Below are 13439 nucleotides of genomic sequence, written 5' to 3'. Positions count from 1 at the left end.
GTTTTTTTTTCTTTGTTTTTATCTGCTTTTCAGGTGACAAATATAAAAGGACAACACAGGCAATCTACAAGGGGGGTGGCAACAAAAGGGGGGCATGTATAGGGGAACAACACAGTGGGGGCATCTACATGGGGGGCAGTATAAGGGGGGCAACAGAGAGGGGCCATCTATAAGCGGGGGCATCAATATGGGGGACAACATAAGGGGGGCATGTATAAGGGGGCAACACAGAGGGGCCAGCTATAAGGGGGGGCAACATAAGGAGGACAACATAGAGGAGCCATCTGTAAGGGGGGCAACACAGGGGGCTATCTAAAAGGGAGGGGGGGCAACATAAGTGGTCCATCTACAAGGGGGGGCAACATAAGGGGAACAACACAGGAAGGCATCTATAAGGGGGGGGGGCAACATAAGGGGGCCATCTATAAGGGGAGGCCTTGTAAGGAGGGCATCTATAAGGGTGACATCACAGGGGGCCATCTAAAATGGGGGCAGAGGGGGACAACACAGGGGGCATCTTTAAGGGGGAATACACAGAAATGGTCAATCTGTAAGGGACACTACACAGAGGGGGGCATCTATAAGGGGGACTACACGGGGGGGGGTGTATACTATAGGGGATACAGAGGGGACCATCTATAAGGGGGACTTCAAAGGAGCCATCTATAAGGGGAACTAAACGAGGGGGAATCTACTATAGGGGACTACACAGAGAGGGGCTGCACAAAGGAGATGCACAAGGGGCCATCTATATGGAAGACTGAACTAGGGACCATCTACACAGAGGGGGGCATCTATAAGGGGGACTACACAGGGGGGGGTGTATACTATAGGGGATACAGAGGGGACCATCTATAAGGGGGACTTCAAAGGAGCCATCTATAAGGGGGACTAAACGAGGGGGAATCTACTATAGGGGGACTACACAGAGAGGGGCTGCACAAAGGAGATGCACAAGGGGCCATCTATATAGAAGACTGAGCTAGGGACCATCTACACAGAGGGGGGCATATACTATCATGGGGATGACATAGTCAGCCTACCCACTTAAAATGACTGTACCACCAAGCCCAGGCTGAAGCACTGGAGGCGACCGACCCACCCCCAGTGGGAAGAAACCCTAGCCCCTCTATGACGTGTCTCCATTAGAATCAATGGATCCCTATCATAGAGGTGCGGGGGTTTCCTCCCACTAAGGGTGGGTCGGCCGCCTCCAGTGCTTTAGCCTGGGCCTGGTGGTACAGTCACTTTAATGAGGGTGTAAAGGGGCCAATACAGATGTGCAGTGTATAGAGATGAGGATGGTGCCAGTATGAGTAGCCTAATATGTTTGTCTGTCAGATTCTGTGGATTCGTGGCTCGGAGAAGTTCTCATGACGGCCCAGGACAGACGGAGAAAAAGATGAAAAGGAAAGAACTCCAATTAGAGAAGACGTCCAATGTGAGTCACTTGATATAACTGCACTGTAATGTATATGGTGTACAGAGCCTGTGTAGAGATGGGGCTGCCTCTATATGACTGGATGAGGTGATGGTGATCTGTGTACAGTGGATGTTAGTCAGTATGCGGTGGTGTTAGTCAGTATGTGGTGGTATTTGTTACTTGTAATCTGGTACAGTGTTTTATTGGTCTTAGTATTCTAGATTTGGTCAGTAACAATATGGTGGTGATGGTATTGGTTGTGGTGGTAATATTTCCCCCTTGTATACTGGTATTATTGGTAATATCAGTCTCAGTATACAGGATTTGGTTAGTAACAGTATGGCGGTAATATGTATGGTGATAATATTTCCTATATACTGGTATTATTGGTAATATCTGCCTCTAGCTATTATCTATGTATCGTATCGCTTGGTCGAGGAACGGGGGAAGGGGGGGGGGCAAAGTTGAACTCTTGCACCAGGGCCCAAGGGACATTAGCTACGCCCCTGCTCCTATCTATCTATCTATCTATCTCCTATCTATCTATCTATCTATCTCCTATCTATCTATCTATCTATCTCCTATCTATCTATCTATCTCCTATCTATCTATCTATCTATTGATCGTTATTTGGGTGCAGCCATCAAACGGCCAAAAAATGACACTGTTTTCTTTATCTATAAAACATTCCTTTCTTCTAGGTTCATATACAATAAAATAAAAGGTAAATGTGAGAATAAAAAGCTAAAAGTGAGAATAAAAAAAAAACATTAGAACAGGTGACACAAAAGTCTGTGTTTTGCAAAAGCAAGTGGTAAATAATAAGCATGTCCGTTATTTGGACGGACACAATTACGGCTGTTATTCTATACAGTGTGCGCACTACCGACCAATTTCCCATTGACTTTAATGGAGCCAAATTATTAAGTTGAAAATTTTTACTTTAAAATGATGGCCGTATATATTTATTTTATTTTACGGTGTGTGAACATAGGTAATATCTGAAGTCTGAAGTTAGAGAGATATCTGCAACCGATATAACACATGTGAATATAACCTTATAGTGACCCGGTGATTTATATCATTATCAGACATTGTAATGTTAACTTTTGTCCTATATACAACCCAGTTCTTTAGACCTCGGACTTTTTGATATTTGCTTATAAAATTCAGAAAGAATAAAATGCCGTGAACTAGTACACCTGATGTAAGGCGAGACATAGATTACAGAAGCCACAATCTGCTTCCACTGTGACGTCTTGTCTATCAACATGCAAATGTGTTACTGAATCCTGGGCCGGGCCTTCCTGACTGGTTACATATCAGCAGATTCCAGCTCAGGAAGCCTATAGCCGGCTGTCATTTATCAGCTAAGAATTTCCTACCTAACAAAACCTGGGGTTAATGCTAAAATGTCACAAAGGAAACCGCTCCACACTAAAACCACAGGATGAACCAGATAGCAATGGTGCGCTCTCTATATAATGTGAGGTGTAGACCTGAGCACCTCACAGCAATCACCTACCCAAGACCAGCAGACAGCCAGAGATCAAAGCAACAGCCAGCAAATACAGAAGAGCCATGGAGACCCTGACAGGAGCCGGCAAGGTGAGAATCCCACCGACTGCCTCTCATAGGCAGCCATCATCACTTTTATACTTTTTGTGTTTTAATTGATTTGTGATATATCTATATATATATATATATATATATATATATATATATAATTATATATATATAATTATTGATTGTATATGTAATGTTTTATTATAACTATTTTTGTCATTTTATGTTTTTTTTTATTTGTTTTTGTTTTATTTGATATATATAATTTATTAATTCTATAATTATAATGAATAATTATATTAATTATTATTAGTCTTTTTGTTATATTATTGTAAATATTTAGAGCTATTTTTATTACTGCTTCACAATACATTATATTAAGTTAATTTGGCGGGGGGGGACTGCTCTCAGAAAAAAGAAAAACTATGAAAATTTGTTGAACCTCTCTTTTGCTATCTATCTATCTATCTATTATCTATCTATCATATCTATTATCTATCTATCTATCTATCTCCTATCTATCTATCTATCTATCTATCTATCTATCTATCTATCTATCTCCTATCTATCTATCTATCTATCTATCTATCTATCTATCTATCTATCTCCTATCTATCTATCTATCTATCTATCTATCTATCTATCTATCTCCTATCTATCTATCTATCTATCTATCTATCTATCTATCTATCTATCTCCTATCTATCTATCTATCTATCTATCCTCTATCTATCTATCTATCTATCCCCTATCTATCTATCTATCTATCTATCTATCTATCTATCTATCTATCGAAGTAAATGCAGTACTTTGAAAAACGTTGGTATGGTGCCACGTGGTGTGCACCCACTTTACCAAAGATGCAGGTAAGTACTGAGGTTGAAATTTACCACAGCACTCACCTAAAGTTAGAAGAAAAATGTTTTTATTTCACCCACAGCATGCAACCTTTCAATCCAACAACAGTATCTTGTTCAAGCCGTGGACCTGCTTTAAAAAGATACTATTTGAAATGGTTGCATGTTGTGGGTGGTGCTGTGCTGTGGTGAATCTCTACCTCAGTACTTACCTGCATCTTTGGTAAAGTGGGTGCACACCACTTGGCTCTATCTATCTATCTATCTATCTCTCATATCTATCTATTTCTCTCTTATCTATCTCACATATATCTCCATCCATCTTGTACCCACATCTCTCTTTCTATCCATTATCCATCTATTGATATATTCTGCATATGTCATGTATTGCACATTGTATGATCAGTACCTTGAATGAGATAAATGTAGAATATACAATATCCCCTAACGTTTATTTTCCCATTCAGTTTACAGTAGCAGTGCTGCTTCTCCTTGGCGTTACCTCTTTGATGTCCGTCCAATGTCTGGATCTTAATCATGCTAAGAAAGCAGCATGTCCCCCCATAACGAACACAGTGAGGGTCAGCCTCAATGTTACCGGCCACGACTCCCTTCTGCTGAGCGGAGATGTGAATAAACGCTCCACTTCTCCATGGAAGTACAGGTAATGGACATTCAAATATACGATCATATCGCGTTTATATCTAATGCTTTAGGTGAGCCTATTGACATTGAGCTGTTGTAGTCTGTTAGTATATGTTGTATTCAAACCTTAAAAGGGTACTCCGGCCCGGGGGTATTTTTAAGCTATGGCCGTTGAGGGGATGGTTATGGACGGCGGAGGTCACTTACCTCCCTGGTTCCAGCGCCGGTACTGGAACCGGGACCATAGCTTGAAAATACCCTGGACCGGAGTACCCCTTTAATTAAAGGGGTAATCCAGAATTGCAAAAACATATCTTCTTTCTTCCAAAAGCAATGCCATATCTGCCTTTGGGTTGTGTATGGTATTACGACTCAGCTCCATTCACTTCAATGGAACTAAGCTGGAAAACCTTGCACAAACTGAGGACAGGGGTGGTGCTTTTTCCGAAAAGAAAGTTCCATCTTTTTCAAATCTTGGATAACCCCCTTTAAGCCTTTTTTCTACTCTAATATTAATTATACATGTATATATTGCCCTAAGCAGGGGCGTGGCTAGAATTCATACAGCCCATGAGTAATTTAAGCAAACCCCGCCCCCAAGCATCTATGCAGTAATCAGAACTGTAGTCATGCAGCCGGCTGTGGAACAACAAATGCTTGAGTAGGAATAACATAAGAATAGTCCTGTTTATTACATAGAGAGGGTACATAGTAGAGCAAGGATCACATGAATGGAGCCCATTGGGGGTACTGGGTAGAAAATTATATCTTGCTTCACACCTTGAATTTTAGGTAAAATTAAATCAGCATCCTCATTTGACATTTTTTTTTTCTTTTTGTTTTCAGCTATGACAGAAACATGCACCGACACCCCATGGTTATTGCCGAGGCCAAGTGTGACATGGCGGCATGTGTGGATGCTGAGGGTAACGTGGACAGCAACCTAAACTCCGTCCCCATCAGACAAGAGATCCTGGTCCTTCTCCGTGAGATGAAAGGATGCGCCCACTCCTTCAAGCTAGAGAAAAAGATTGTGACCGTGGGCTGTACCTGCGTACGACCCATCACCCAGGAGCAGCTATAGAGGGGAGAAGATCCAGCCCCGCCACTAGAGAAATCCCCATGTTTTACTATTTATCTTTTATAGTTTAGGATAATGAAGAATGTAGCATTGGATAAGTGCGATTCTCCTGGTAGCAATGTACATTGCAAAGTTCTCAACCAATTTTTACATTATTTCTATTTATATATTTATCTTTTTATATGGAATTGGAATTCAATGCATTGTATTTATTCTTGTATGAAAAGCAATAAATTCAAGACGTAAATAAGAAATGGTGACTGGTATGTGATTCAATCAACAGATTAGCAGAGATAGAGCTTAAGATCCAACCATAGGGGAAACTAATGTAGGGCCCACACATTCCATGTGCCATTAGTTATACTGGAGTCTTTTTGTAGGGGTATTACTAGTCAAGTTAAAGGGGTAGTTAAAAAAAATTCTTTCAAATCAACTGGTGCTAGAAAGTGCCCGAGATTTGTAATTTACTTCTATTAAAAATTCTCAAGCCTTCCAGTACTTATCAGCTGCTGTATGTCCTGCAGGAAGTGGTGTATTCTCTTCAATCGGACACAGTGCTCTCTGCTACCTCTGTCTATGTCAGGAACTGTCCAAAACAGGAGAAAATCCTCATAGAAAACCACTATACTGGATAAATACTGGAAGATGAGATTTTTAGAAGTAAATTACAAATCTCTGGCACAGATGATTTAAAAGATTTTTTTGTGTGAACTATCCCTTTAAATATTTTTGCAAATACATTCATTTACCAAACTTCCGTCATGAGCTTATGTCCGTCATCAGCTTCTCAGCCGTGATTGGCTGAGCACTTTTATGCTCAGCCAATCACGGCTGAGCAGCTGATGACGCGATGGAGGGGGGCTGGAGCAGTCAGGCCGGCCTCCTGAAGATGACATGATCATCCCAAGATGGCGGCCAGGGTCGACAGTGATTCCGAAAGTATAGTGTATCACACTTTCGGGTCCGCGGTCGGGGTGGGGGGAAACATGGGAAAGGGGGCCATTCACTTTAATAACACACATTACAATGTTGTATAACTGTGTAATGTGTGTTATTTACTGAAAAAATGTCTTAGACCGCACTACCCCTTTAAGGTCTTTTGATAGTAAGTGCATCGTGACTCACTTTTATGTCATGTGATCACATTAGCATTGTCACTGAGCCGATTTGATTTGACTTTGAGCGTGACTTTGTGTTCATTAGATGTAAAAATGATCTGTATTTTAACGTACAGTAACTGGAGAGGGGGGGCTCCACAATAAATTCCAGTGGTGAGCCCTTGCCACCCTAGTCCAACACAGGACAGTTCTAAACTAAAGTACAAAAAAGAATATTTTCTTGGAACCTCTATAAGTGTGAGCTTCCCACTGTAGTCAGATGACCCAATCATGCAAAAGTGCAATTTAAAGACACACAGTAATGGATTCTAGGGCATCAGAAGGGTCAATTACTAAAATAATATCCACTGCTGCAAAATATGAAGCAAAGAAACTTCATAATGAAACAACGAACAAATGTTAGGAAAGTATGACCAAGGTGATTAGGTAGGGAAGACATGACAGCGAGCCCTAGTGCTAGGCCCGCCAGCTGTCCCTGCCTACTTGCCCATCTGACCCTAGGTGGTTGGTGACAACTGATCGACGTTCCCTTTGTACACTGGAGTGCACACAGAGACAAAACAAGACAAACAAACACTAAACACGCAGTGATAAAAACGCAGCGATAAATACGCAGCGATACGGTAGTGTGAAGCTACCCTAATACAGGACCAAGTCAGCAGAGAAACAGGATGTCAGAGATGGGCAAGCAAGAGGTCAGAAAATCCATATTAGCAATCCTGTTCCGATCAGGAGATAGTGCCAAGAGAAGACGCGGTGCTCCTGGTTCTGTGTCATGTGATCAGTCAGTTCTCTTGATTTGTACAGGTGTGAACACTTAAAAGTGTGCATGGTGTGGATGATGATAGTGTGCATGGTGTGGATGATGAGAGTGTGCATGGTGTGGATGATGAGAGTGTGCATGGTGTGGATGATGGGAGTGTGTATGGTGTGGATGATGGGAGTGTGCATGGTGTGGATGATGAGAGTGTAGATGATGGAAGTGAAAATTGTGTGAACCCATCAAGCACACAATGCCCTCTCCCATCATCCACACTCTCATCATCCACACCATGCACACTCTCATCATCCACACCATGCATACTCCCACCATCCACATTCTCATCATTCACACTCCCATCATCCACACCATGCACACTCTTAACAGGCACACACTACCACTCACTCTCATTCATACAATTTTTTTTTAAAAAAACAATCACATTCATAGACATTCACAGACAAACATACTTATACTTATGTCTTGAGTGACCTACGGGAGGATCGGCAGCGGCCCGGAGGAATCACGCATGCGCAGGAAGCAGCCCGTCTCTGACGGGACATCTTTCATGCGCAGCCAGCGTACATAAAGCCCACTATGCATATATAAATATGCATAGTGGGCAGGACAGGAAAGGGCGGGCTTGGTGGGTAGCCGTGGTGCTCGGGGCCTGCTGGCTATGCCCCAAATGCTCTTAAGCAATTAATTTGCATAAGGGCAATTAGCAATTTAATAAACAATGCGGGGAGAAAAGAGGAATGTAATTAACAGCAATGTACTACTGAGGTCCTCTCCTACGACTTATCAGCAGGTTTTCTGGGAAGAACCTGCTGATAGTGCCGCTTTAAACTATCTGCAGCCCAGAACAAAGTGAGCAGGAGAAAGAGCTGGGTGTGGTAGAATCCAATTAACACAGTAGAGTGAAATAGAGTAGTGTTAGACCAGTGCAAGACAAAATGAATTAAATGAGAAAAACCATGATCAACATTCTCTGCTGTACTTTACTGACAGAGGATGACGCTGAATGGGCAGAGATATTACAACAAATTATTAAAATAAATTAGTACATTTCACTGCTGTTTAAACCATCAGGTCCAAAACAGTTAAAGCCCTGCGCTACTGTACTGACACGGCTATGTCAGTTCAGTAGAATGGAGCTTTAACAGTTTCGAACATCATAATGAATTATGACACAGGACAGTTCAGTCTGTGATATACACTCTGTTTACAGACCGAATGTATAGAAAGTGTAAATCCAACACACTTGAAGTGTTCATGTAGCTCTTTCCTGCATCCAGCTGTCAGCTGCACATCCCTATGGTATGGGGAGATGTGCAGCCGACAGGCGATGATTATTTGGTGGATCAAAACCACCTGATAAAATAGCAATCGGCCTTATTATGAACTGGCCCGTAAGCAAAGCTTTCATCCTTCTATGTCTTATGGTTATCTGCTCCTATCCTGGTATTTTATGTCTTTGCAGTTTATATAGCTTATTTTACAAGTGTTATATTCAAATAATAAATTTAATATCACTCACAATAAGGCTAGCGGTGTAAGAGCTGTTGGATTTGACCCCAGTTTTGGAAAAAAGATAAAGCCTGCAGCAGCCGATGTGTGAACAGTGGAGTATGAATAACATTGGGTTTTTTGTACTGCGGTACAAACAGGACACGGTATTCTGTGTTCCCAACCAGTCAGCTATTATTTGCTCTTAATGGAAGACATGGTACCATATCATCCTACATAGTAATGTCTCAATATACAGTGATCCCTCAACTTACCATGGCGTCAAGATACAATATTAATATTATGTGTTGAGGAACCACTGTAGAGTATAACCCATTTGAGAAGTCTATTTGACCCAATGGGCTGTGTTCATGATGGTCATAATAGTCACAGTTACCAGCCTTAGTATTCAGTTAATTTTTAGCATTAAGTCTGGCACACATCACCCGTTGGTATATAAAGTTATAGGTGAATGTACTTCATATACAGAAAACATTAGCTTATTAACCTAATACAAAAACAACATGCTGGACACTCTTTGATCAATTTAACAGTTAGCTCACTGCAATATATTTGTATTGCAGTGAACTGCAATTTCAGTACAGGTGGCCAAAGGAAGGTTGTAATAGCATATCTACCATGGCAGCCACAGAGGCCTTCAGAACTGATAACTAATTGGTATCCCACAATTGCATTTGGAGGTGACATTCAAAGCTCTGACATGACTAGCACCTGTCACATAACTGCCTAGATCCTGCGTCCGCTGTAAATATATGATTATTAGGGATCCCAAGGACACCCTGTGATCAGCTAATTGGGGGGAAACGTTTGTACACCAAGGGCCTTACATGACCTACACTGAGGCAATCCCCCCTTAGCTACTGCTTATGACAAATCTTAGTCTTATTGCATTACAGTAACTAAACCTAGACTTGTAATTTACAAAAACCAAACTGTGACCCCATCCTGCCGTGCAGTATACACTTCGACATACTATAGCCACATCTCTAGCCAGTATATAGGAAGGTGGCAGATCAACTGTACATCAATGACACTACCTAAGAAAACCCCATACAACCATCGACACCCCAGGTGGAAACCCCCTTACATTAGAACATGCTACAAAGCAGAGACTGAACTCCTCTGTATGAACCTGCTTACAAACCCAATGTGGTCACCAATGATGGCATTTCGACATCAATTAGGTTAAAGGTTTTAAAGAATGTAGAAGAAGCTACGGAAACTACAAATTTACCCACTTGGCACATAATACAGTAAAAAAAACACATCCTTAACGGGGTTTTCGAGGGCAAAAAGATTGATTGGTCATGCTTATAGGCAATGAATGTATTATTGGTGATCAGCAATGCGGCTACATCAAGTGCAGAGACTGGTGGAGGCAAAATATCCAATGTCATACAAGGGAATCATTTTTATGTCTTTGTACTGCGCACTGATCTCAATGATAAAACAGGAAGCTGCAGGGTTGGTGTTCAGCTTCCTGTCACATCCAAGAAAAGGCTGGAGCCTGGAGGGGTAAATAACCCAGACACCATAAAAATAATGCCTTCTCTGTCCCAGTCTACTAGGGATCTTAATATCACATAACCCTATAGACCAAAGAATAAAAACGTTATAGGAATCAGAATAGAGCAATTTTAGAAACATTTAGTTTATTTTCAAAAATTTTTGTTTTTTAAAAGCATCCAGATAAAATAAAATGGAGGTACTTTAGGTACATCTTGCAGCATATTTTATGGAAAAATGAAGTCTGTCATTGCAAAGTACAATTGGTTTTGCAAAAAATAAGGAAAAAGCGAATGTGCAAAAACGCTTAGTTCTTAAGGGGTTAGGGTTTTTTTCTAGGGAATAGAAAAAAACTATTTCTACTGCTTCCCCAAGCTGTAAAACAATAAACCAGCACATGCTTACTCCTATGCTGCCTCCATTGTTTGTTTTCCCCTTTCTGCTCCTTTCCAGTGATGTTATGCTCTCCTATTTAGCTCTGTGATTGGCTCGGAGGGGATCAGGACATCATCGGAAGCTGCCAGAACAAGAACAAAGCCAGAACCAGATCACGCAGTGTGAGGAGTGTAGGGGGGGGGGGGGGAGTATGGACTCTTTTACTGCTTTACTGCTAAAGGGTATATGCACATGGAGTAATTCAGTGCGGAATCTGCCACTCGTCACACGCTCCCGCTTCCCTCTCCGCCAGCTCCATAGACTCCATTCTATGGTCGGCGGATTCCGCTGTCTACCCGGAGAATTAACATGTCATTTTTTTTGGGCGGATGACGGAATCCGCCCGAGCATATAATGGACCCTATGTGAGAGGCGGACCTTCAAGTGAGAGCGCAGAGGAGCGAGCCGCAGGTTCCACATAGATTTTTTCACGAGAATTACTCTGTGTGCATATACCCAAAGTACGCATGAGAAAAAGTATTTTATTTTCCCAGAAAACCACTTTAATTTATGAATCTATGGAATTAATTGTTGCTAGGCTGATTATTTTTTACATGTGGCACCAGGGTTGGATTGGCCCAGGGTACCAGAGGCCCAAATTACATTACTGACACACACACTTACTGATATACACATTACTGATTAACATTACTGACTGACACACACACACACGACTGACTGACACACATTACTGACACTGACACACAGCACTTACAGCTCAGTCTTCTCCCTCTTCCTCTCTGTCAGGCTGCTCTCCACACTGTAGTACTGAGGACCTTTGGGACATGTGATCAGGTCCTTCCCCCCTTTCTCTCTCTCTCTGAAGGTCTTGCTCCATCTCCTGTGTCTACTGATGTTTATCTCCTCACTCTGCACTACAGTGAGGGGGCTGGACATTAGAACTCTGGGCCCCTCTCTCTCTCTGGGACTTTGGAGGCACTGGGGTCACGACACTTGCCTGGGTAGGCCCTGTGCTGACACTGGCCCTGGAGGTAGGGATGGAGTGTGATGGAAAATTGCCGCCTGACCCCTTTGTTCTGGGAGAAATAAGCTGCAGCCGGACCTCTTTCATTGCAGCTTACCCCTCCCCTCTCCATAGAGACACAGGAACAGTTGTGATGAACGCTCCTGTGTATGGGGAAGAAAGACAGAAGAGATAACAACATTTGGCCATCAGTTATTGAAAGTGGATGGCAATCTTAATAATTAGAAATGGATGTTGCATGTTAAGATGGAGGTGAGACTTCAGTTTGGTCAAGGAATCCTAGTATGATACTGTGTATGTGATACGATACTATTTTTATATGTGTGTGTTGCACATACATAACATTATTCACACAGCGATATCACTTCTATGTATATACATTTAAATGACAAACTATGGCGGCTGCAGTTTTAGGCTATGTTCACACTACGTAAAACTACGGCCGTAGTCCGAACCGCAAAACTACGGCCGTAGTTTTGAGGTTTATGCCTTGGCTGCAATATATACGAACTACGGTGGTACAATGCACACTACATATCAGACAACGGCCGTTGTTTTTATTTCCGGCGGGTAATGTTCCAACTACAGCCATGGATTTCAACGCGGCCGCACACAGAATATTTATTTCTGCAAAATGAAACTTGATTTTGAAATAAAAAATTTTCTGTGTGGTTTTTTGGGCTGGGTGCAGTATTCCAAATAATTGACTTGTTTCATCCCGCTCAGAAACAAGCTAGGAAGCAAAATTATACAACGGCCATAGTTTCACGACTATACCGGATGGCCATATTTCTACGGCTGTAGTTTCAGGCGCACACGTCCAGCCGGGTGAAAACAACGGCCATTAATTTACGTAGTGTGAACATAGCCTTATATATTGACGGCTGGCGATTATTCCACTTTACATTTTTAGTTATTTATTTTACACTCTGGAAACGAATTATTCTTCATTAATTTCACAATTCTTCACACTTTCCACAAATAAGCAATAACTGACGACTAGTCACAGATATCCGCCTGATCACATAGATAGCCATAACCCCTGAACTGATGTAATCACAAAAATTTTTTCGCATTTATACAAGTAAAATCATTTCATCGCTCAGGAAGCTTTACATTGATTTCCACAGAAATATAAAATACATTAGAGCTCACCCGGGTGAAGCTGCTTTATCTACAGCATCTGCCAGTTTATGCGGGGGAAATATTTGCCGTCTATATCTAGATATAAATGATCGGTATGTTTTTATTTGTACATTTTCTTTTAAGTGTGGGCATAAAAATGTGTTAAAAAATACATTTTTAGGTTAAATTCACATGGATGGATCCGCAGTACCTAAAGTCAGGTACTGACCCCAGTAGGACAAATAGCATGTACTAAGCTGAAGTATCCTACTGTAACACACGGCTACTCTGGGAAAGCTCGGAAAGTCTGCTCAACCCGTCCACTAGGACGGGAATCCGACACTGCGGTCAGATCAGAGTATCTATACATGAATATGAGGATCTTCTTCTTCTGTTCTTCACTATGCT

General features: G+C 41.7%; 1 protein-coding gene across 2 annotated transcripts; it reads left to right on the top strand.

Annotated features, from left to right (window-relative positions):
• Nucleotides 1-1401: 1401 nt before the first annotated feature.
• LOC138795089 (interleukin-17F-like) lies at nt 1402-5747 on the top strand. 2 transcript variants are annotated; one of them, XM_069974045.1, is made up of 3 exons: nt 1402-1441; nt 4314-4510; nt 5338-5747. In XM_069974045.1, the coding sequence occupies exons 1-3, from the start codon at nt 1403-1405 to the stop codon at nt 5573-5575; spliced, it is 474 nt and encodes a 157-aa protein (XP_069830146.1). In that variant the 5' UTR covers nt 1402; the 3' UTR covers nt 5576-5747. The 2 variants fall into 2 exon arrangements, with proteins under 2 accessions (XP_069830146.1, XP_069830147.1); XM_069974046.1 differs by lacking the exon at nt 1402-1441 and adding an exon at nt 2901-3031.
• Nucleotides 5748-13439: the final 7692 nt, after the last annotated feature.

The sequence above is a fragment of the Dendropsophus ebraccatus genome, chromosome 6 (genome assembly GCF_027789765.1).
Source record: "Dendropsophus ebraccatus isolate aDenEbr1 chromosome 6, aDenEbr1.pat, whole genome shotgun sequence".
Taxonomy (NCBI): domain Eukaryota; kingdom Metazoa; phylum Chordata; class Amphibia; order Anura; family Hylidae; genus Dendropsophus; species Dendropsophus ebraccatus.
The sequence above is the reverse complement of the archived record's forward strand: the minus strand, read 5'-3'. Positions and strand labels throughout refer to the sequence as shown.

Excerpts from the sequence above, each read along its gene's own strand:
- LOC138795089 (XM_069974045.1), top strand. The coding sequence starts at position 1,403 with ATGAAAAGGAAAGAACTCCAATTAGAGAAGACGTCCAAT. Across the intron at positions 1,442-4,313 it reads AATTAGAGAAGACGTCCAAT|TTTACAGTAGCAGTGCTGCT; the intron begins GTGAGTCACTTG and ends TTTCCCATTCAG. Across the intron at positions 4,511-5,337 it reads ACTTCTCCATGGAAGTACAG|CTATGACAGAAACATGCACC; the intron begins GTAATGGACATT and ends TTTTGTTTTCAG.